The 21,922-nt window shown below is 34.4% G+C and overlaps 2 protein-coding genes across 3 annotated transcripts; one reads left to right on the forward strand and one right to left on the reverse strand.

Annotated features, from left to right (window-relative positions):
- Window positions 1-6,278: 6,278 nt before the first annotated feature.
- LOC120081590 (extra-large guanine nucleotide-binding protein 3) lies at window positions 6,279-12,679 on the forward strand. 2 transcript variants are annotated; one of them, XM_039036613.1, is made up of 9 exons: window positions 6,279-6,605; window positions 7,152-8,219; window positions 8,333-8,470; window positions 9,149-9,253; window positions 9,344-9,529; window positions 10,087-10,267; window positions 10,641-10,879; window positions 11,031-11,203; window positions 11,815-12,679. In XM_039036613.1, the coding sequence occupies exons 2-9, from the start codon at window positions 7,239-7,241 to the stop codon at window positions 12,407-12,409; spliced, it is 2,598 nt and encodes an 865-aa protein (XP_038892541.1). In that variant the 5' UTR covers window positions 6,279-6,605; window positions 7,152-7,238; the 3' UTR covers window positions 12,410-12,679. The 2 variants fall into 2 exon arrangements, with proteins under 2 accessions (XP_038892541.1, XP_038892542.1); XM_039036614.1 differs by lacking the exon at window positions 6,279-6,605 and having other exon boundaries at window positions 6,619-8,219.
- Window positions 12,680-12,734: 55 nt separating this feature from the next.
- LOC120081591 (26S proteasome non-ATPase regulatory subunit 13 homolog A) lies at window positions 12,735-17,517 on the reverse strand. Its single transcript, XM_039036615.1, has 6 exons — window positions 17,281-17,517; window positions 15,831-16,277; window positions 15,567-15,647; window positions 13,954-14,150; window positions 13,776-13,875; window positions 12,735-13,244 (listed from the first exon to the last, which is right to left on the reverse strand). Exons 1-6 carry the CDS (start codon window positions 17,428-17,430, stop codon window positions 13,059-13,061), a joined length of 1,161 nt encoding a protein of 386 aa, XP_038892543.1. The 5' UTR covers window positions 17,431-17,517; the 3' UTR covers window positions 12,735-13,058.
- Window positions 17,518-21,922: the final 4,405 nt, after the last annotated feature.

Consider the following 21,922-nt stretch of genomic DNA (forward strand, 5'->3'; position numbering starts at 1 on the left):
GAATGTCTCGATCACTTTCATTACCACTTTCCTGTCTATTTTCGTTCCTCCATTAATCGATTTCTCCATGAAGTTTTCTTAATACCTTGGTAATTAATATGGATTAAACGAGTAACTTAATCTGTGCTAAAGGGATAAATGTGTTTAGCTAAGGCATGCTAGACGACATCTTCATCTGTGAGAGCAGAAGTGAAGATGTCATTCTGATCTGTCGAGTGAAGGTTAGAAGAATGTGTTAACTAAAGCAAGTAGTACTTCCAGAGATGAAAGCCACCTTGCATTCACTACGTTCATCCCTGTTTCACCACAAAGATGTGGGAACGTGGCCAATCACTGAGAGGTGTACGCCAAGGGAAAAGCGGAACAGTACTTATATCTTTAACGCAATTAAGGAACTTGCGTTGTTTATATTAGTTATCTTTTCTGTTTCTTCTTCGTACATAAGACTTGTCACCGCATTACACGATCTTTGCATAATCTTCACAGCCAGCCTTGACCTTAGTATCTTGTATCATGAATCTTGTATTTTGTATCATCTTAGCTTAGATTTACTTTATCGCAATTTATGTATTATTGCATTTTTACCGCTTTACTTTACTTTATCGCATATTTAATTAGTTGTACACAAATCCTTTATAAATTGAAAAACCCCTGGTCGCATATATCACAAGCATAACGCAATAACCTAATCCCTATGTTCGACCTCGGATCACACCGAGAAACTTGCGGTGAAATTATACTTGGTTTCAACGCAAGGAAACTTGTGACAATGCACAACATACTACAAGAACATTTGTTAATAACGCATATCGAAAAGTAGTATCACATATCATCATCGCATAGAATCTATCACAACAAGTGTTTATAGCATAGACATGCATTGCATTGTATAATCTAAGTCGTTAAACTCTTCAAGTGAACTAGTCTATCCTCTGTATGTAGATTTTGCAGTATTTGGAATTGAATTAAAAAAAAACGTAGGCCTCGGGCAAAAAAAATAAGAATTTTGAGTATTAAAAAGCTTGTATAATAATTCTCGAACGAACAATCGAAAGGTTTCTAAAGTATCCTTTTTTCTCTTCAAATAATTATTATAAGTCTCAATTGATTCAACAATTAGATCAACGAAATCTTTCAATTTTTTATTTTACTATGTTCAACAAATATTTTATTTATTTCACATTTGAATCAATTTAAAGAAGACCTGAAGTTAGGGATTTATCAAACGGTAGACCTAGGATGTAGAAGATCATAATATGAGTGATTCGACAGATTTGGTCGAAATGTATCGAAGCCTTGGGTAGTAAAGAAAAGTGGGATGCTATATTCTAGGATTGGATTTCATATCCGAATGATTCTCATAGAGTGGATCTCGAAAGATATGAAAGATCTCCCTCCAAGTCGTACATACGACACTTATATATATATATATATATATATTTGTTAAATTACATCGAGTAAAAATATTCTCATATTTGAACTTAGTTCTTATTGAAATCTTATGTTTTTAAACATTATTAGCTGAGATTTGAATTCAGCATTTATGTGGTATTTGAGTTTCAAAAATTACATGTTGAAACTCATAAACTTTGAATTTGATCTCTAGTTAGATCCTAAAGTTTGAAACTCTTTTTTAAATATTCATCGAGTAGTGTTGATGTTAATTGACCTACTAAAATGATGATGTGGTAATTAACATGTCAACAATATTTTATAAAAATGTACGTTTTAAAAAATTGAAATTATATATATATATATAGCGAGAAATTTCACGTATAGAAAAAATGTTAAACTATTTACAGAAATAGCAAAAAAAAATATTGATAGACTTCTATCAGCGTCTATCAGTGATAGACTTCTATCAGATGAACATCGATAGACTTCTATCAGCCTTTATCAAAGAAGAATAAAATTTTACTATTTTGTGTAAATAATTTTTCTTATTTTTCTATTTTTAAAATTTTTCTTATACATTGGTCAAGGAAAAATTAGAAATTAATTTTAGATTTAAAGGAGAGTTAAAAACTAAATTCAAAGATTAAATAAAAAATTAAAATTGCTATACAACTGTCCGATTGGTACATGTTGGATTTTTTTTTTTTTCTTAATCTCTTTTAGGTTTTTTTGTTCTTCCAATTCTAAAGTATTTGAAGAGGGGTTGGGAAGCCATGTTATTAATGATGACTTTTTTCATTTGTTTTCTCTGAAGTTGTTGCCAAAAAAGCTATTATTCAAATATATAAAAGCTAAATTTTAATTTCAATAATAAAAGTGTTGATTTAAAATATTGTTTCAAATATAGAAAAATAAATTAAAATATTTACAAATATAACAAAATTTCACTACAATATCTATAATAAACTGTGATAAACTACTATTATGTCTATCTGTGTCATGATAGATATAGATAATAGTTTATCGCGATCTATCATGATCTATCGTAGATAGACTGCGATATTTGATATTATTTATAAATATTTTAATAATTTTATCATTTAAAATAATTTCCTTACTTAAAAAAAAGTTAAACAAAATCTAGGTTAAAAAAAATATGATTTACCCTTTTTAACGTCTCCCAATTTTGTCATTTTCATCATAATTCGCCTGCTCACGTTTCTTAATGATGAGGTGTCAAGTGTGAGCAGTTTTGATTATCTGATTTTTTTTTCTTTAAAATAAGATTAAATAATTTTCTTTTATTAGAGAGAACGTTGATTATTGAATCTTTTCAATATGTATGTATAGCATTTATGGAATCAAACTATTAATTTAAAACATAAAAAACTTTTCTTAAGGTACATTTGCCAAATTATGTTGAAAAATAACCTAATTAATTATAATTTATGATACTCTACATTTGTTTTAAATGTTAAATATTTAAAACATTGTTAATATGTTATTGAAAGAAAATATAACAATAACTTAATTATCTAAGTATTCTCGAAAAAGACAATTAACATCTTAAAAATGCAGGTTTAAATTCAAATTCATTTTACAATTTCATTAACTCTTAGAGTTGAGTTAGATGAAAATTGAAATTTATGTATACAATTGAATCAATAAAAATTAGTGTAAGAATAAAATAATAAGTCATCATAATTTTAGTGATAAAACAAGACAAATATTATGTTTGAAAAACTTATTTGCCCCAAATAGGGATCGCATCACATGTCTCCAATTTGATCAAAATAAGGATTTAATTTGAGCTCGAGATCCTTGCTTAGTCTCTGTCTTCAGGTCTTGAACCTGTCCTAAACTATTTATTATTAATTATTTGTATTTTTATTAATATTCACTTGCTTTTTAAAAAAAAATAATGTATGCCTATATCATATATAATGACCAATTACCAAACCAACTAAAAAAAATATCCAACATGATGAAGATCATAGACTCTCACCAAAAAAAAAAAAAAAAAAATCTTATCTAGCTAAAATAATGCTCATATGTAGGCACAATTATTATTTTAAATATTAACATCTATCGTTTATATTAGGTTCAGCCCCATAAATATTAGAAAAAATTTGTTGGAACAATAGTTTTTGGTCATTTGAATTTGGTAAAAGTAGCAATTTAGTCGGTGAAAGAGTAGTTCTTGTATTTACTCGGGTAGAAATTTAGTTCATATACCTAAATTCTATGATTATTTAAATTCTTAGCGATGAAGGGTCCATTTGAATTAACTTAAAAAATAAATGTTTTTCAATAATTCATTTTTCGTTTAAATACGATAAGAATTATTTAAAATAAAGATACTAATGACTATGGCTTCCAAAATCTATTTTGAATGGTTGTCAGTCATTTATATTTATTTCAAAATGTCTTTTTTTTTTTTAAAAAAAAAATGAACACTTTGAAAGGTATTCCAAGCACACTCGAAAATATTTTGTTGAGATTTAATAAAATTTATTTTATTACGTATATATACAAACTAACTAGAGACCAAATATCTTTTATAGACCGCAAAAGATTAATTCATTGTATGTTGAAAATTGATACTTGATTTTGATGAGATTTTTCAAATATAAATTAAATTGTTACAAGTTTTAAAATACAAATGATTAAAATGATGAAAATTTTAAATATATACAATAAATTGTTACGTACTAAAATATAAAGCTTTATTATAAAACACTTGAAAGTATATAGACCAAATTACTGTCCATTAAATTTTATAAACTAAATGGTCACTTAAATTAAAATTAGTGAAAAATGTTGGGTTATTTTCAAATATATCAAAATGAATTAAAATATTTACAAATATAGCAAATTTCATAGTCTATCAATGATAAATACTGCTAAATTTCTATCGGTATATCAGAGACATTGATAAACATCGATAGAAACCTATTAGTATCTCCGTATTTATTATCTATAGATTCTAAAATTTTGCTATAAATATAAATATTTTCAGTATTTTTGTAATTTGAAATAATTTTCTAAAAAAAATATATAAAGTATTTACTAAAATAAAAATGTTATTAAAATGAAGTCAAATTACAATAACGAAGAATGGTGGGGTGCAAATTAATTAAAAAAAGAAAAATATGGCGTCAAAGTTAACGAAACCGTTACCGTCAAAATCGAGATGATTGCCCACGCTCTTCGAAGTGCTTTGAAACAGCAATTCCATGTTACAAATATCTTGGTCGTGTCTGCATTTATTTCCACGCGCTTCATAAGCGCGTGGATCAAGAGGTCCAGCAGAAACGCCTCTCCCAGTAATGTGTTATTATCCATCACCAACTCAATATTATTAGAAATTTGGAATCAAACCCAAAGGCTTATTTTGTGGGACCCACCTCATTCATTTTCTCTCTCTACTCGATCAAATTTTTCACTCCTTCTTAGTCAACATATTTTTACCACTATTTTCAAATATAAAAAAATGGTCAAACTTATTATAAATATAGTAAAATATTATTGTCTACTAAAATTAGTGGTAAATAGTGATAAATGTCTATCAATGTCTACAATAACATTTTGTTTTATCTAAAAATATTTTCACCAATTTTATCATTTAAGATAATTAACCGTATCATTAAAATAATGTTACTAATAATCGAATGTACAAATGAAAATATAAAATGTTATTCCTAAGTTTTGATGAAATACTTATATTAAATTAGACAGCATATTCCCAAAATGTTGGAATATGTTTCAATTATATTTATAGAGTTTCATTCTAAACTTTTAAAGTTTGAAATTGTTCGGAAAAAAAAAACTATTTCGTTAAATTTAGTGACAAAAACTAACATATCAATTGATTGTAAAAATTTAAAAGTGTATATGGTATACTTTTGGCTTGATTTCGATTTTATAGAAAATTAAAATGGTTTTATAATAATACTTTTTGGAATAGTTTTAAAGTTTAATGGTTTATATGGAAACCTTTCAAAATTTGGGAGCTTAGTTGATTTTTTCAACATAATTGAAATATACACCAATTTTTTAAGGGTGTCTTGTATGATTATCACGAATTACATAGATTTAGAGTTTATAAATATATATATTTATTTATTTATTAGAAGGAAACATACGTCATAGTTATATTAAGAAATAACCAAATTGACACATCCATATAATCATAGCTTAACTAGTATATATAAATAGGTTAAAATTTTAAATATTCACCCATTAAAAAATATTTATTTCTTTTTTTTAAGAAAAAAAATGATAAATAACATAAATTTTGGATTATTTTCAAATATAGAAAAATGAACTAAATATTTATAAATATAATAAAATATCATAGTCTATCTATAATATCTATTTGTGATAGACTACTGACGAATAGTAGTCTATCGCAATTATACTGTGATATTTTGCTATTATTTTTTAAAATATTTTTAGTAGATTTTTCATTTAAAATAATTTTCATAATTTTTCTATGAGTTCAATAATTGTAAAGTGAGAGATCAAATCATCGACTTTTCAACTTGTAATCGATATATTATTTATTAAGTTGGACTCGAAACGACAATAACCAAGACAATTTGATAGAGATTAGATATTTTAGTAGGATAAAGACTAAATATCTATGAGCACATCAATATATCTACACATCTGAAAATTCGAAAACAATATTTATACCTTAATTTGAAAGAAAAACAACTTCATACTAATTTAATTATTATTTTATAACTTTTTGTATTCATAAAAATATTCACCCATCCAAATATTCTATCAATATATCCGTAAAATTGGAAGTTTTGGACCATTAGTGTAAAAAACCTTGATTTAGACATCTGGCAATTTGGCAAAGCGGCTCAGATTTCTGACTCGTCTTACTCCTATTGCTCTCTGCTTGAATTTCACCATTTTTGTTATCTCTCTCTCTCTCTCTCTCTCTCTTTCTCTCTGTACTGTATTTTATCTGTTTCTCTCTCTTAAAGGGGCCTCGTCTTTTCTCTCGTCCATGGTGGTGGGTTTCGCAGAGGCTTTGGCTTTGCCTTTTGGGTTCCAAAAGCCCCAATCAAACCTCAAAAGCCATCTCTCTGCTGGGGGCTTTGCAATCTCTACGATTCGCTTTCATTTTGTCACTTTCTTAATCTATTTGCTATTTGACTCTCTCTAAAAGCGTAACTCGTTTACTCTTCAAAAGGGTATTTCTCTATCTCGCTCCTTTTCCCCTTTTTTCATCTCCTATGTTTATCTATTTTTTTTTTCTGCTAAAATAGTCTTCGCTTTGAATATTTGATTCTTGCGGTTTTGTTGCCTCTGTTCTGCTGTGTCATTCTTTATCTTTTTGTTTGTTTATAATTTGTTTGACTCTGATTTTTTCAACTCTTGTATTCTAGAGGTGGGTTCGTTTGCTTTTTTCAAGCTTTTGAAAAATATTGTTTGATTTGCGGTTTGGGTGTACTGATTTTGACTGCAAACCTTTTGATCGAACACCTTGATAAATGGGGCCTTCTGATTTTGAACCTTTCTTAGTATCCTAAAAGTTTGGTCAAGTTTTTCCTGTTGAAATTTTGAGTTTGATGTCTGCCATTGCTGTGATTTGGTTGAACTTGGAACCATCAGTCCAGGGCTCTGATGAGTTCTTTTGTTGGAGTCTTCTTCGTATTTGTATCTCTTGCTGAGAATTTCTGCGATTATCTATGTTGATTGTGAAGATGATTAAGCTTTACTTGTGGATGCTGTTTTAGGGAAACTATACATAAATCTAGAGTTCTTCTATCTCAAAAGTGTTCAGAAGTTGGATTTAGTACTCTGGTTTATCTAGCAATATCAATATGGCTGCCGAAACTGAAAGAAGGGAGGAAGAAAACTGGAGGGAATTGGTGAAGAAGATGCTCCCACCTGGAGCATCTCTCCCTGAAAGTGCTAGCGATCTGGATTACTCTATAGCTATGGAGTATGAGGGACCACCAGTTGTCTATGACGTTCCAAGAGTAGAACCCCTTGACGTGCATCCTCATTCAATTCCAGTTGCTGAACCTTTATCTGAATCCCAAAGGTCCATTGCAAATAATGGTCCCCCGACAATTGAACCAATTCCTTTGCCAGTCTCTCGTATTGTTGGACTCACAAGTTCGCCTGCTCAGAGTCCAAGGGTATCAGGAAGTTCAGAGTCTGTAGTATCTGTCTTGCAAAACCATGATTTTTCTTCAGCTTCACCTTCTGCCTCCCCAGCTTCAGTTCACAACCCTCCTAGCAACCAACCTAAACCAGTAGTTATTGATGCAAGGAGGGCACCTGTTGTCACGTTTAATACTGTTGATCACTCCCATCGAAAAGAACTTAGTGTCGAGAAGCAAGTGTATCCAGAATATGTAGGAGTTTCAAAAGAGAAAAAGAAAAAGAAAAGTAGGGTGTGTTATAGGTGTGGGAAAGGAAAGTGGGAAACAAAGGAGTCATGTCTAGTTTGTGATGCCAAATATTGCAGCAATTGTGTGCTTAGGGCTATGGGATCAATGCCTGAAGGGCGTAAATGTGTCACTTGCATCGGCGATCCAATAGACGAATCTAAGAGGTCAAAATTGGGTAAGCATTCGAGGGTCTTGTCTCGACTACTTAGTCCTTTGGAAGTGAAGCAAATTATGAAAGCAGAGAGAGAATGTCCTGCTAATCAACTTCGTCCAGAACAGCTGATAGTAAATGGATTACCGCTAAGGTCCGAAGAGATGGCAGAATTACTTGGATGCCCTCTTCCTCCACAGAAATTGAAACCTGGAAGATATTGGTATGACAAAGAATCTGGTCTCTGGGGAAAGGTAATTATAATTTACTGGCATTAGTTCTTTTTTATGTGTATTTAGTGTATGGCCATTTGACCTTTGCCTCTGCAACTAGAACTTCATGAAGTACTTTTGTGTTGGTCTGACAGGAAGGAGAAAAACCAGATAGAATCATTAGTTCAAATTTAAGTTTCACTGGCAAACTTAGCCCCCATGCAAGCAATGGAAACACTGAAGTTTACATCAACGGTCGAGAAATCACTAGACTTGAATTAAGGGTGCTTAAGGTATGCAATTTGGCTTGATAAACTTTTTTTTTTTTTAAAAAAAAAAAATATATTCGTGAGTGTCCGGGTCAACTTACGCGCACCTCAACTAATCTCACTTGACAACCCGCTTGACCCAACAATATTTGGGTGTCAAGGAAATTCATAGGAAATTAATTCCTAAGTGGTCACCATGGATTCAACCCTTGACGTTGTAGCCATTTATTGAGACTATGTTTCCCTTTTTACCACTAGGCCAACCCATGATGGTTTTTTGGCTTCATAAACTGGAACATAGACATTCTAATTCTCTTTCTTTTTTGCTTCTGAAACTGTAACTAATGATTTCTTGATATCACATATAGTGCCCCACATCATAGGACGCTCACCAATATACTGGGTTGATCAGAAGTTATCAAATAAATAGGGCACCTCCCAATTTTTGTAGACTTCACTTGAATATCCAAATTCCATAGAATGTATGTCATAATGCGAGGGAAACAAATGATTCTCGCAAGAGTCCTATGGGGTGATGCAAAGAGGAGGAGGAGGAGGAGGAAGAAGAAGAGTTGACACAATTTAAAGTACCTCACTAAAAGTATTTTGGTGTCTACTCAAATAAAATAAAAAGTTTTCTATTATGAATTTGATTCCCTTTAGATGTATAATGGCTTGTGTTCAATGCTGTTGTTTTTTCAGTTGGCAAATGTACAATGCCCACGTGACACCCATTTTTGGGTCTACGACGATGGTCGCTATGAGGAAGAAGGTCAAAACAATATCAGAGGAAATATTTGGGAGAAGGTGAACATAAAATCTTTTGAATGAAGTCTAACCTATGTCAAATTTATCCTTTTGATGTAAAGAACCTTACTTATGCTTGGATTAAGGCAGGCTTCAACACGCTTTGTTTGTGCTTTGTTCTCATTGCCTGTGCCACATGGTCAACCACCTCATGGAGTGAGAGAAGAGGCTAGCAATTATACAACAGTTCCCAACTACTTTGAGCAACAAAAGAGGATTCAGAAACTTCTTCTCATTGGGATCGAAGGCTCTGGAACTAGCACCATCTTTAAGCAGGTAAACATGTCATCATTATTGTTGTTATGTCTCAGATCGTCACTTCCTTAGGCATTTCAATCTTTCCCAATTTTATGCTGCAAGTTTGGAACCATGTAAAGTAACTTAATGTAGGAACAACCTTGTAACATAACTTGTTTGAGTGTAGGGAAAATTACTCATGCCTTCTAAAGAGTTCTGAGAAAGATCTAAGTTTAGACTATTTTTTAATTTTGGAATAGAGTTAACTTCTTTTTATGTCAATTAATCTACGAATGTGGATGTTTTTCTGTTGGCTACTGGTTTCTACTATTATTTTCATGGGCCATTAAGCTTAGAAGGTAAGAGGCCTGTTTTGTTGTTGTTGTTATTATTATTATTATTATTATTATTATTATTTTCATTGGAGTAAGATTTTATCCTGCAATTGTGAGGTAGTCATTGAATCTTTCTCTGGGAAGGTTGTGGCTGTTGCAGAGGAAATGGCCCCGAATGTGTTGTTTAAAATCTATTAGAAATGAAACAATTCAATCCAATCCACTATCTTCAATCTTCAATCTTTACCTTCTTTTGTGCAGGGAAAATTTTTGTATGGGAACAGATTTAATGAAGAAGAACTTCAAGACATCAAGCTAATGATTCAGAGTAATATGTACAAGTATCTTAGCATCTTACTCGATGGTCGAGAACGCTTTGAGGAGGAATTCCTAAATCGGAAGAAAGCTCCAAGTTCCCAGGGGGATCAAGCTCTTGAAACTGGTAATTTTTGCAATGCCAAATTCATTGGGCTCTATGTGAGGTTCTGGCAAGGGTAGAATTTGGGAAAGTGCAAAAACTGTAAACCCTTTTTGAAAAATTCCTTTAGATAATAGAGAGAAGTCCTTCCCTAAAACAATGTCTTTTTCACTCTTTAAATGAGACTTTATCTCCCATGTAACAGATACCCGACTCTGATAGTTGAAGGTTTATTTTCTACGATTATGAATTGATGGGTGAAATTATATGATGAGTGGTTTATGTAATGTGGCCTTTTAATTTTCAAGTTGTTAGAATTCCTTTCCACCCTCTTTCATGGTCTCTTTTAATTAAAATTTATTCATGCTTCTCTAAATTCAAATTTTTATTTCCGCAGATGGAGAGAGGGAAGCTAGTGAAAGTATATACTCTATCAACCCAAGGTTGAAACATTTTTCTGATTGGCTCCTCGATATCATTGCCACTGGAGATTTGGATGCATTCTTTCCTGCTGCAACTCGTGAGTATGCTCCATTAGTCGAAGAGCTATGGAAGGACCCTGCAATCCAGGAAACTTACAAGAGAAAAGATGAGCTCCACTTTCTTCCTGATGTTGCCGAGTACTTCTTAAGCAGGGTAATCAGTCACACCCTCATCTGATATGCTTAATTTTCGAAACCAGAATGTCTTTTTAAGATAACATCATCTGCCATCATGTGTCATCTTTTCTGTTTAGGAATGATTGATTTATCTAGGGAAAGTGCTTAGAATTTGTGCTTGTTTGCAGGCAGTTGAGGTTTCAAGCAATGAATATGAACCTTCTGATCGAGATATCCTGTACGCAGAAGGGGTAACCCAAGGGAATGGATTGGCTTTCATGGAATTTTCCCTTGATGATCGGAGTCCAATGTCCGAGACCTATACTGATAATCTCGAAGCTCCGCCCCCACCTCTCACTAGGTAATATATTCTCTCATTCTGCGTATTGATTGGTTGGATGAGAGATTTTATGTAGATTTATTATCTATCTCGGATGTGGGAGTAATTTAAAACAAGTCAAAAGCTCTAATCTTCCCTTATTTCAATAATGATTATAAAACATTTTTCTGTCTGTTTTTGGGAGGAATGTTGCATGCTTTCGATAGAGTTTCTTCGTGAGGGAAGCAGATAAATTATCGAGAGAAGTTAGTTGAGAGAATTTGGGGAAATAAATTGTGTATAGAGTGGAATTAGGGAATGAATGAATGTCTAAGCCAAGAACCTATCAATTCCTTGTTTGAAAGTACTTACAAGTGTTTTGACTCCTTGAAAATGCTTCTAAATTTGTAGCCAAATATAAATACTTGAGTTATAAAGTATTTTTAACCATCCAAGTCATTGACAAAAACCACTCCCCAACATTTTCCATAAGAGTTTTCTGCTAGGGGCAAGTTATGTACCAGACACTGTTCTTTGGTTTGTGATAATTTCTTTGAACCTCAAATCATTTATTATTGATGGGATTTTTTTCCATTTTCAACATGTATGTATTTTTTTCAGCAATCTGAATCTAGCTTGTATCTATTGTACAGATACCAACTTATAAGGGTGAGTGCCAAGGGGATGAATGAAGGGTGCAAGTGGGTAGAGATGTTTGAAGATGTTCGAGTCGTCGTCTTTTGCGTTGCTCTTAGTGATTTTGATCAGATGTCTGTTGCCCCAGAAGGTAGTGGGAGTGGAAACCTATTACAAAACAAGATGATGCAGAGCAAAGAGCTTTTTGAGACGATGGTCCGACACCCTTGCTTCAGAAATACCCCATTTGTGTTGATACTCAACAAGTACGATCTCTTTGAAGAGAAAGTAAATCGGGGGTCATTGAACGTTTGTGAATGGTTTAACGATTTCAGCCCCGTGCGACCGCTGCATAGCAACCAGTCACTCTCTCATCAAGCTTACTACTATGTAGCTATGAAATTCAAAGACCTTTATCAATCTATCACGGGTCGTAAGCTTTTCGTGTGGCAAGCTAGAGCGAGGGACCGAGTGACTATTGATGAGGCATTCAAGTATATAAGAGAAGTTGTCAAGTGGGATGAGGAGAAAGAGGAGAACTACTATGGTGGACCTGAAGATTCCTTCTATAGCACAGATGTTAGCTCATCTCCATTTGTTAGACAACAATGATATTTATTGTACTAGTTTCATAGATAATGTCAAAAGGAAGCCCAAAAAAGGAAAGAAAGAAAAAAAAACAAGCGCTTCACTTTCCTCTGTTCTCTTGAATAAGGTGAGATTCTTGCATTTTTTTTTCGAAGTTTTGATTTGAACTTGGGCAATAGCAAGCCTGTTCTTCATTATGTTAGAAAGTGAAATTGTTGGATTGATGTTGTAGAAGGATGTCTTGTAACTTTGTATAGAGAACTCCTTAGGCTCTCAGTGGCATTTTGTTGCTTCCCATATTTGAGGCATGAACAAATGAGATTGTCTGTGTTATATGAAGTCTAGTTTATAAGATTTAAACTTATCATGAAATCGATTCTCATGGAGCTCATCAAAACTCAATTGTATGCAACAAAAGTAACAAATACAGAAGTCTAATAATCACTCTAAGTCCATTTCTCAACTCCTCCAATCCATGCTCACTTTTAAAACTAACTAGACTGAAGTAGAGGCTCTGCTTCCTAGAAAATAGTTCAAGAAAGCAGTAGGCAAGATGAAAAGACAGCTTGAAAACCAGCCAGCCAGCCAGCAAAAATCATATAAAGGATCAGTTGTTTCTCCTGGCCTTTGTTTCGTCCCTCTGCTAAGTTGTTTAAAGATGAAATTAAGAGGATCATGATGCAACTAGATCAGGGGTCTCAGCCTCGACCGAAAGCAAAGTTGAATGCACTTTATCCACCCAATTGTCCAGCCAGTCTCGCAGGGACTTGATCTGTTGAATGCCCAGAACCCTAGGTTGCACCCAGGAAACGTGTACTGTACCCTCGACTTGATCGATTATTCCCTCTATAAGGTGGACCTGCAATAAAAAAACACCCAGTTTTCTGTTACCAATTGCGCATTGGTAGAATCCCCCCCCTTCAATCATGGCAATTATCAAATCAGTAAGAAAGGTTAAATGAGAAGGAAAAAAAAAAGTGAAATTAAACTGTGGAAGACGAGGATTTCGTCTGAACAGGTTGGGATTTAAGACTACCCAAGAGATGAAACATCAGGTCAGCTTATAATGGTAACCTAGAAACAGATAATCAAGCGGGTGAATGGTTGCTGGTTTTTCTCAAACGCCGTGAAAGTCATGATAAAATGATTTATCCATTTCAACATCCAAGTTTTTCATTCATTCAACTTGCAACTTTTTTAACACATTCAATCAAGATGGAATTTCTATGCCTTTCAAAATTTATATCACTGCTGCTTTTCCTCTTGGTTAAAACTGAATTCTTCCAGCATCACAATTTATCTTGGCCCTATTTTAATTTGAAGTGACCAAGTCCATGAACAAATTTGAAAGAAATTTTCTTGTGAAAAAATAAGTACAAGTGAAACTTACAGAGAGACTCTTCATTAGTAGATGCTCCACATCCTCTATAGAAAGTTTTGTCCGTTCTGCTATAATCTTCAATGGAATGGTCCGATCTTCAGATGGCCGGCTGCAACAAAACAAAATTAGCACAAAAATGATATAGAAAAGTTTAGTTATTTGGGACAAAGGAGCAAAGCCTGCATGCCTGAAGATAATTTCCATGAGGCAGAGAATGTTGATTTTCTCTAATAGTTTCTTCTCATTCTCAACTAAAGCTGGTTGAGCCCTCAAAGCTGCATTATGGACTTGGCATAATTCTTGATAGCGAACTAAATTGCCTGAATTGAATGCCTGAAGAATGTAGTAAAGCCACTCGACCTTTGTGCCCAACAGACTTTTGATCTGAAGTGACAAGAAATTACACACACACATCAGGTTCGAAGTCCAAAATACAGAGGCATGAAAAGATTAAACACTGACTACAATATCTACACAGAGATACCAAGTGTTGCAGTCATCATTCATCGTGTTATAAGTATGAAGACAGCTGCACTTGCCCTCAAGCCCTCAATGTTTTAAAAGGGTAAATACGGCCTTGAGACTTTTTCTCTTGCAGAGGCAAGGCGGCACAAGGTATAAGCCTCAAATTGAATTATAAATATTTTACAAATCCTAAATTGGTATGACCAAGTATTGCTAAACGTGACGGACATATAGATAAAAGAAACATTTTATTGATAAATGAAATTAGGGGATAACCCCAAACGCTTAAAGGTGATTACATAATAGAGTGTCAATTAATGACAAAAAGGATAAGGAAAGGAGAAGAAGGGTGCTTTGCATCACAAGGTCCATAAAACAATTAAGGGGGGAGAGTTGCACCCCACAAACACCAAAAGAAAGACCACAGCCAACTAAATCATCTTCTTTGTACCATCAAAAAGGCCCACCAACAAGGAAATCAAGAACGTGACAGTAAAACCATTATTGGTGAGCTGTTGCATCCTCCCTAATAGCCAAGCTGACTGATTTGTTGTAGTGAACCTGTGTAAATGCCTTGTAGTTCTCTCTGGAGCTTCATCTTTTTGCCAGCTGTTTGTGGCTTTTTAGGTTGGGAGGGAAGAGGGATGGATGGGATTGCCATAACACAAAGTCCATGATCTGACAATAAGGAAGCTAAATCCCGAAGACTAAATGGCAATGATGATGAAACTAAAGATGGCTGTGGGGTGAAAGTCTGTGTAGATGAATTAGGATTCTCCTCAAATGTCGAAGGGATTGTGTGGCTAGAACTAAGGTCAGATGGGAGAGTGCAAGGTGCCAGTTGGTGAGATTCATCTAGTTGGTCTCCAAAGGCATCTCTGTGAAAAATTTCACCCCCATAATTTTCACTTAATAAAAAATTTTAAAAGGATATGTTTAGCATCACAATCATCACAACTCAAACCTTTATATCTTTGAAGAATGAGGCAAATCACTATTAGTTTTCTAATCACTAGTGAGGCGTAGAGATTTTAAGTTACAGTGCGCTATTACAAAGGTGTAAGCCTCTCATGGTTCAACAAAGGTACAATTCTTGCCTCGAGCGAACCTCAATGCGAAGGACCTAACAGCTTTTTAAAACATTATTTGCCCACAGTCTAAATTACATATTGGAAAGGCTGAGTGATATTTATGTTTACTCCATCTTGAGAAGAAAAGACCAATAAGGTGGTTTTAAAGAAAATTTGAAGGACAATATAAGCTCTCAAAAGTAATATAAAATATTATACAAACAGACAACGCAAAATATTAAGGAACTATGGTGCAAATTCTTACAATAGGATGTGCAAGAAGCTCTCCGAAGTTGTAGATGTTGTCTCCCAGAAGTGCAGAAAGAGACAAATCAAAGGCCAAATCCTATGGGCACAACAGAAAAAAAAAATTGATAACGAAAAAAGGGAAAAAAAAAAAAACAAGTATGGATAGAGGATAAGTACTCATCATGCATTGGATATTATGAAATGAGCTTGCTTGTTTCTTATTTGAAAGGGAAAGAAATGTTAATCAGTATATAAAGAAAGAAAAAACATTTCATCATACCAATTTAAATGAGTCTGACAGTGATTCCACTGAAGTGTATGCCAGATAAAGAAGAGCAGTTTTATAGAACTCAGCAAATTCTTGGCGGAACTTGTAAAATTGAGATGAAACCCAATAATAGCTAGCATACACAGATGGATCGATGTCAGTCATGCTGTCAAGAGTGCTCTTTCCATCTTCCAAAAGTTTCTTGCACTCTTTACGGTCACCTTGCTCAAGCTTAAAGATGGCTATTTGCATCTTAATATAGAGGATAGGCTCCTCTATGCGCTGCTCTTTAGTACTCCTTAGTTTCTCAATTATCCCTTCAAGATAACTAATGGCAGCTTCTTTCTCTGCATATTGCCGAGAAACAATCACAGCAAAATGTGCAAGCTTGAGAAGATTGATTTTTGTCTCAAAATCAGTGATGAAGTTGTGATACAACTGAATCAGCGCATCACCAGCCTGAACATTTAACCACAAAAAAAAAATTAATTGAATAAGAGGTTTCTGCATAAAGACGTGTAGATAAAGCATGACAACTCAGTAAATCTCAACCGAGAATTAAAATATACAAGGATTCACGATGGGCCAAATTCAGTACCCAATGAATGCCTATCCACTCCTCAGTCCAAATATCTAGAGATCGTATGCTTTAAAAAAAGGGTGAAGTCAGGGAAGTCAAACCTAGGTATTAACAAAGACCCCAGTTCATGCTTACTATCTTATTCTCCAATCTACAATGTCAATTTAATCTAGATAGAGCACGTTAGATTAACAAGCCCCAAAGCCTAAGATGTTGATGGGGGCTAAGGTCATTTTGACCTTTAGATTGATGCCTCAACACTTCTCTCGCAAATAGAACTAACATGCAGGTTACGAACATGAAATGAAGAGGTTTTTTGGATAGGATTTCCTTTTTTTTTTTTTGTGGGGGGAGTTGGGGGGATAAGAAATGGAGAGAAAATTACTAAGCAAAGATTGGAATACTCAAACTTCTTGCTCTACTACAGTGCAAGAACTCAATCTATTATCTACTCAATCCAGTCTTTAGAAATGAGTAAATTAGGCACGACCTCAGACAAATCACTAATCTCCAACTAACCCACCCCACATTCAATCGATCTGTTCAACTTGTTCGCTCATACAAGCAGGGGAAAATTTCTACCGTACGTTACATTTCAACAACTTTGAATCCAACGAAGAGTTGAATACAAAATCCAGTAAGTTAAATCAACCCCTTCAGCAAAAGCCCCCAAGTTTCAAACCCCACGATCTTCTCCACCCAAAAACCCTAAGTTTTCGGTACGTTTCGCTATCACAAATTCAATCCCAACAGACCCAGACCAAAACCCTAACAGTATCCATCTAAAAATCAAAGCATCTAAAGCTGAAATACTAGCACGTACTCAAGGAATCAAAATGCCGACACATTCATCGAAAACGAGGTAAGTTGGAAAAAACCGACCTGGAAGACCGTCAGAGCGACGAATTGTTCAAGCTTGAGTGTGAGCTGATGCCAAAGCTTCTTCTGGTACAGATCTGCGAGCGTATTGTACCATTCAGCGAGCTCAGGATGCGAGTTACGAAGGGAATCGAGGTACTGTAAAGCGGCCATGGTTGCTCCGGCTAAGGATTCTCGAAGGGGAAAAGGAAAAAGAGAAGTTCGATTTATATAATTTGTGCCTCTTCCTCTGTTCTTTTTCTTGTTCTCAAAGAAAAGAATAGAAAAGCTGAAGAAGATTCATTAGGGAGGGGCTTTATTGTCATTTCACACGGTCGCTTATGGAGTCGGGTTGGGAATAATCCGACCCGATTAGGTAATGGGTCGCATACACTTTTACCATCTAAATTTGAGGATATGTTTTTATTTACCCCTAAATTTCAAAATTGATAATTTAATCTGTGACCCGTTAATTAGGAAACGTTCATAGATAACTCATAGGGGTGAACACAGATATACCGAAAATTCAATCGACCGAATTGAGGTCAGTTAGTTGATTTTAGTGTAGTCACACATAGTTTTAAATTTCTGTCCATGTATCAATATTTCTATATTTTAATGGATTCGACATCGATATTTTTATTATACTATAAAAATCCCCAAAACATAAAAGATAAATATCAAAATACCACTAATATATATAATATAAATCTTAGATATTTTAATTTGTTTGAAAATCATAAAATATTTATTTACTATTAAATTTAAATTTTGGATATTTTGGTTTCATAATTTTTCTATAAATATTTATCCAAATTGGTATTTTATCGATATTTTCATCGAAATTTTGGTAAAATTAAGATTTTTATATTTTTGTTGATATCAATGTTTTAAACCTTTGTTAGTCAATAATGGTTCATTTAATTAAAAGAAAATCGCCTGGTCGGTCAGTCTAAATAAAAGTGAAAAAACCGACCAAACCACCAATATATATATCAAGTTTTATTATTTATTTGAGAAAAAAAAACAAAGTAAACTCCACCCCACATTACCCTGACTCAATCCACTTTCCCCAGCCAAACCCATATCTCTTTCAGACTTTCTCCAAATTGGCCCTCGAAATAGAAACCCTTAACATTATTTTTTTTAAAGAGAGAGAGAGAACCGTCAAAATCGATCACTAGTTGGTCGACTGCCACACAAAGGAACATGCGAGTAAGTTCTGGTATCGATTTTCCTCCAAAATCAATACTGACAGACCGATAAACACTTGTTAAGTCTTAAAACCCAAAGAGTTGGCCCAAAGAAAATTTCTATGAAGATAACACTACCATGTAGTCTTTTTTTTCTCCACACACGTGTTTTTGCACTTAGAAAGAAGATAATCAGAAAATGAATTCCCTTCTACTGCCAGTACATGCAACATTTGGGATTCTTAACTTTCCTCTCTCGTTCTCTCAGGAGCTTGAAGAAGAAGACGAAGATGGAGGCAAAATCAATGTTGTAAATGATGAAGATCGTGAAGAAAGGTAGGAGATGATGATCATCCAAGTTAAAGAAGAAGAATCAACACACAATTTTTAAGCGGTTCAACATAATTGTCTACATCCATTGTGCAAAAGAGGGTGAATTTACTTATTGCTTTTTGTTGAAAGGAAAAGGGGAGAAGAAAAATGCACGTCTTATGCTATGTGTTAATCTCCATGTGTCGATGGTCATGCGTTGGACTGGAAATATGCAATATGCGTTTAAGCTCGTATACAATGACCATGCGTTCCTATCACAAGTTTTCTTGCTTTCTCGCCAAGTATAACAAGAACACAAGTTTCTTGGGATGATCTGAGGTCAAACACAGGGACTTGAAACTAAATAATGTTTGTGAAGTAATGCGTTTGAGGCGATGAATAAAAGTAAAAAGACAGAAGTTAAAGGATTATGCGCTATTTCTACTCCTAACTAAACAGATTGAGCAATGGAAGTTTAACTAAGAAAATTGATAGAGATGTAACAACTGTTAACACATATTAAGATGACTTAATTATGTTTAGTCACTCGAGTAATCCTAGCTCGCCACACTAACGCATCGCACACCTCTCGGTGGCCAGCCCACATGCTTATATCTCTATAATGCATGGTTGCATCGAGCATAAGAGCGTTCCTATCTCTAGGAACAAAGCTTACCTTGCTTTAGTGTGTTCCACTACTTACCCTTTCGGACAGTTAGTTGCAGCTAATCAGCTCATAGACAAGCATTGCGACAACCTCACACCAAGTGCAAAGAATTAACTCACTATACTCCCGCAACGCACACCTCTCGGTGGGTTGCTACATGCGTCATATCTCTAAGCCGCATGACTAAGTATGCAACGGTCTTCTATACTCAACTAAATGATGAATGTAGACGATGATAAAGACGAAGAAGATGATGAAGATGGTGCTGAAGGAAGTAATAGATGCATTGATTACAAAATGTATTAATGTTTTAAGCCAAAATGTAATACAATACAGAGATAAGAGGAGAGATGGAAGGCTAGATGTGGGCAATCTCTTGCTTTTCATTCGAAATGCGTCAAGACTGTTGGTGGTGCCATAGATGGATGGTGGAGAAGTCTCTCTCGAGCTCTATCTCCGGTGAAACTTCAATCGTCACTTGGAAGGGGCTGTGGAGGTGGAGAATCCTCAAAAGAAGTCTTGCTCGTGCTCTCATCTGTGATAACAAGAATATGCCTTAAGGTAGAAACTCAGATGATTTGAAGTGAAAATCCAAGGCTCTATTTATAGAGCTTAAACTCCGACAACTTTGATACCCCATTCTGAATCATTGTTGCTTCTGTCGCGGTATGAGAAATGTCAGTATCACCTTATCTGGTTGATACTCCCAAGGTATGTGTTCATGCTTGTTTCTTATGAAGTACCAACACATTCCACCTATCTCGCATTCAACCTTCTATCACGATTATCATCCTGTGGACGCAGCATTCCATGCGACGAACTAGTCTTCATAACTATCAACGCATGCGGTCACCCTTGCGGCGGTCTGGGACCAACACATGCGATTAATTTCTGTAATAGCTGTAAAAATAGACACTTTGATGCAGAATAATGCATGATATAAGGGTTAGTGAAGATTTTTGATGTTGGTCGACGCAAGCTCACTTTTCCATATGAATTATTGGTATTATTGACACATATTCTACTTAGTAGCCCTCATAATTCTAAATAAAAGGCTACAATAGCCTGTATTTCTACAAGCTATCACTTTTCAATTCTTGTAGCGATATACAAAATGAACTCTTACCCCTCTCAACTCACTTCTATTCTTATTTATTTGTAGAATTTACAAGAGTTAAAATGAGTTGATGGTGAGCTTGGAGGTTACAACAGAAAATAGGTATGCTCTTTTTATTTTCTGAACAATTTCCATCTTTGTAAGCAACAAGCAAACTCCCTACATGAGCTGACTTTCTAACCATTTTCAGGTACCTCGAACCCAAGAAGCTTGAGACAACAAATGAGCTTGATTTGAAGCACAGGTTTAGTCAACATGTCAACTGCGTTGTCGGAGGTATGTAAAGGAACTCTTATTCAAGAGTACCTATGAGCGGAAGCGGATCATTCCAATTCATTGTGACAAAATTACCGCATATACATTCAAACATACTTTCATAATGCTAAAGGGATCAAGAAATCATATCAGATGAAGATTTCTTCTTCACAGCGAGTCTGAAGCCCAACCGTCTACCTCGAACAGTCACCACTCGGACAGCAGGAAAAGGATAAGGCAACACCACTCAGAGCCCTCAATATTCTTGGAGTGAGAATCCAAAGTGTGGGCTTTGTTCGGATTTGGTAGAGGGAAGGAGAAAGAGCGACCGTACACAATGATCAAGCAAGTAGGAGATAATTGCTAGACAAAATGCTTGATCATTTAGGTGAAGTATACGATCGTGTAGTAAAAATAATCTATCGTCTAAACGATCGTGTAGGAAAAGGTAAACGATCGTGTGGGAAAAGGGTGAGCGATCGTCCAAACGATCGCGTAGAAAAAACTAAGCGATCGTCTATACGATCATTTAATAAATATCGAGAGCTAAACGATCGCTTAGGAAAAAGGTAAATGATCATTTAGTTAATAGCGTGCGACAGTGTAATTGGTATGCGATCGCTTAGCAATATCGTATATGTAAGCGATCGTGCAGTCACTATCGTACAGACACTGATTTTCTAAACGATGACACTATCTTTTTCATAATATCTGCGCACCCCGAGATCAACACACCGTCTACTATTTATAATGCACTCATCCGTTATTTAGAACGAAGAGGCACCTTCCCATTTCCTTTATAACCGTCCAATGAATGTGATCTTATCACATTCATAACTTATAAATTAATATCATATATTAATTATAATATTTTTCCTCTACTAGATATAAATCATATTTATATCCAATTTCCTCCAAATTAATGGTTAATTATATCATATTTAATTAACTCGTTCAACTATATCATATATAATCGAACTCCCTCTTGTCAATTTGAACATTTCAAATTGACCCAAAAATTGACTCTCAACTTGTATCCAAGCTACCAAAGGGACCTTATGGACCTATGGCTCGAAGCTCTAACGGTACATGAATAGCTGACTAAACTCTTTAGTCACGATA

Source organism: Benincasa hispida, chromosome 7 (genome assembly GCF_009727055.1).
Source record: "Benincasa hispida cultivar B227 chromosome 7, ASM972705v1, whole genome shotgun sequence".
NCBI lineage: Eukaryota > Viridiplantae > Streptophyta > Magnoliopsida > Cucurbitales > Cucurbitaceae > Benincasa > Benincasa hispida.

Bases quoted from the DNA above. Each gene is read 5' to 3' on its own strand.
- LOC120081590 (XM_039036613.1), top strand. From the start codon at position 7,239: ATGGCTGCCGAAACTGAAAGAAGGGAGGAAGAAAACTGGAGGGAATTG. The intron at 8,220-8,332 runs GTAATTATAATT...TTGGTCTGACAG, and splicing joins AATCTGGTCTCTGGGGAAAG to GAAGGAGAAAAACCAGATAG. The intron at 10,268-10,640 runs GTAATTTTTGCA...TTATTTCCGCAG, and splicing joins GGATCAAGCTCTTGAAACTG to ATGGAGAGAGGGAAGCTAGT.
- LOC120081591 (XM_039036615.1), bottom strand. From the start codon at position 17,430: ATGGCCGCTTTACAGTACCTCGATTCCCTTCGTAACTCGCATCCTGAG. The intron at 13,876-13,953 runs GCATGCAGGCTT...GTTTTGTTGCAG, and splicing joins CTCATGGAAATTATCTTCAG to CCGGCCATCTGAAGATCGGA. The intron at 13,245-13,775 runs GTAAGTTTCACT...TTTTTATTGCAG, and splicing joins TACTAATGAAGAGTCTCTCT to GTCCACCTTATAGAGGGAAT.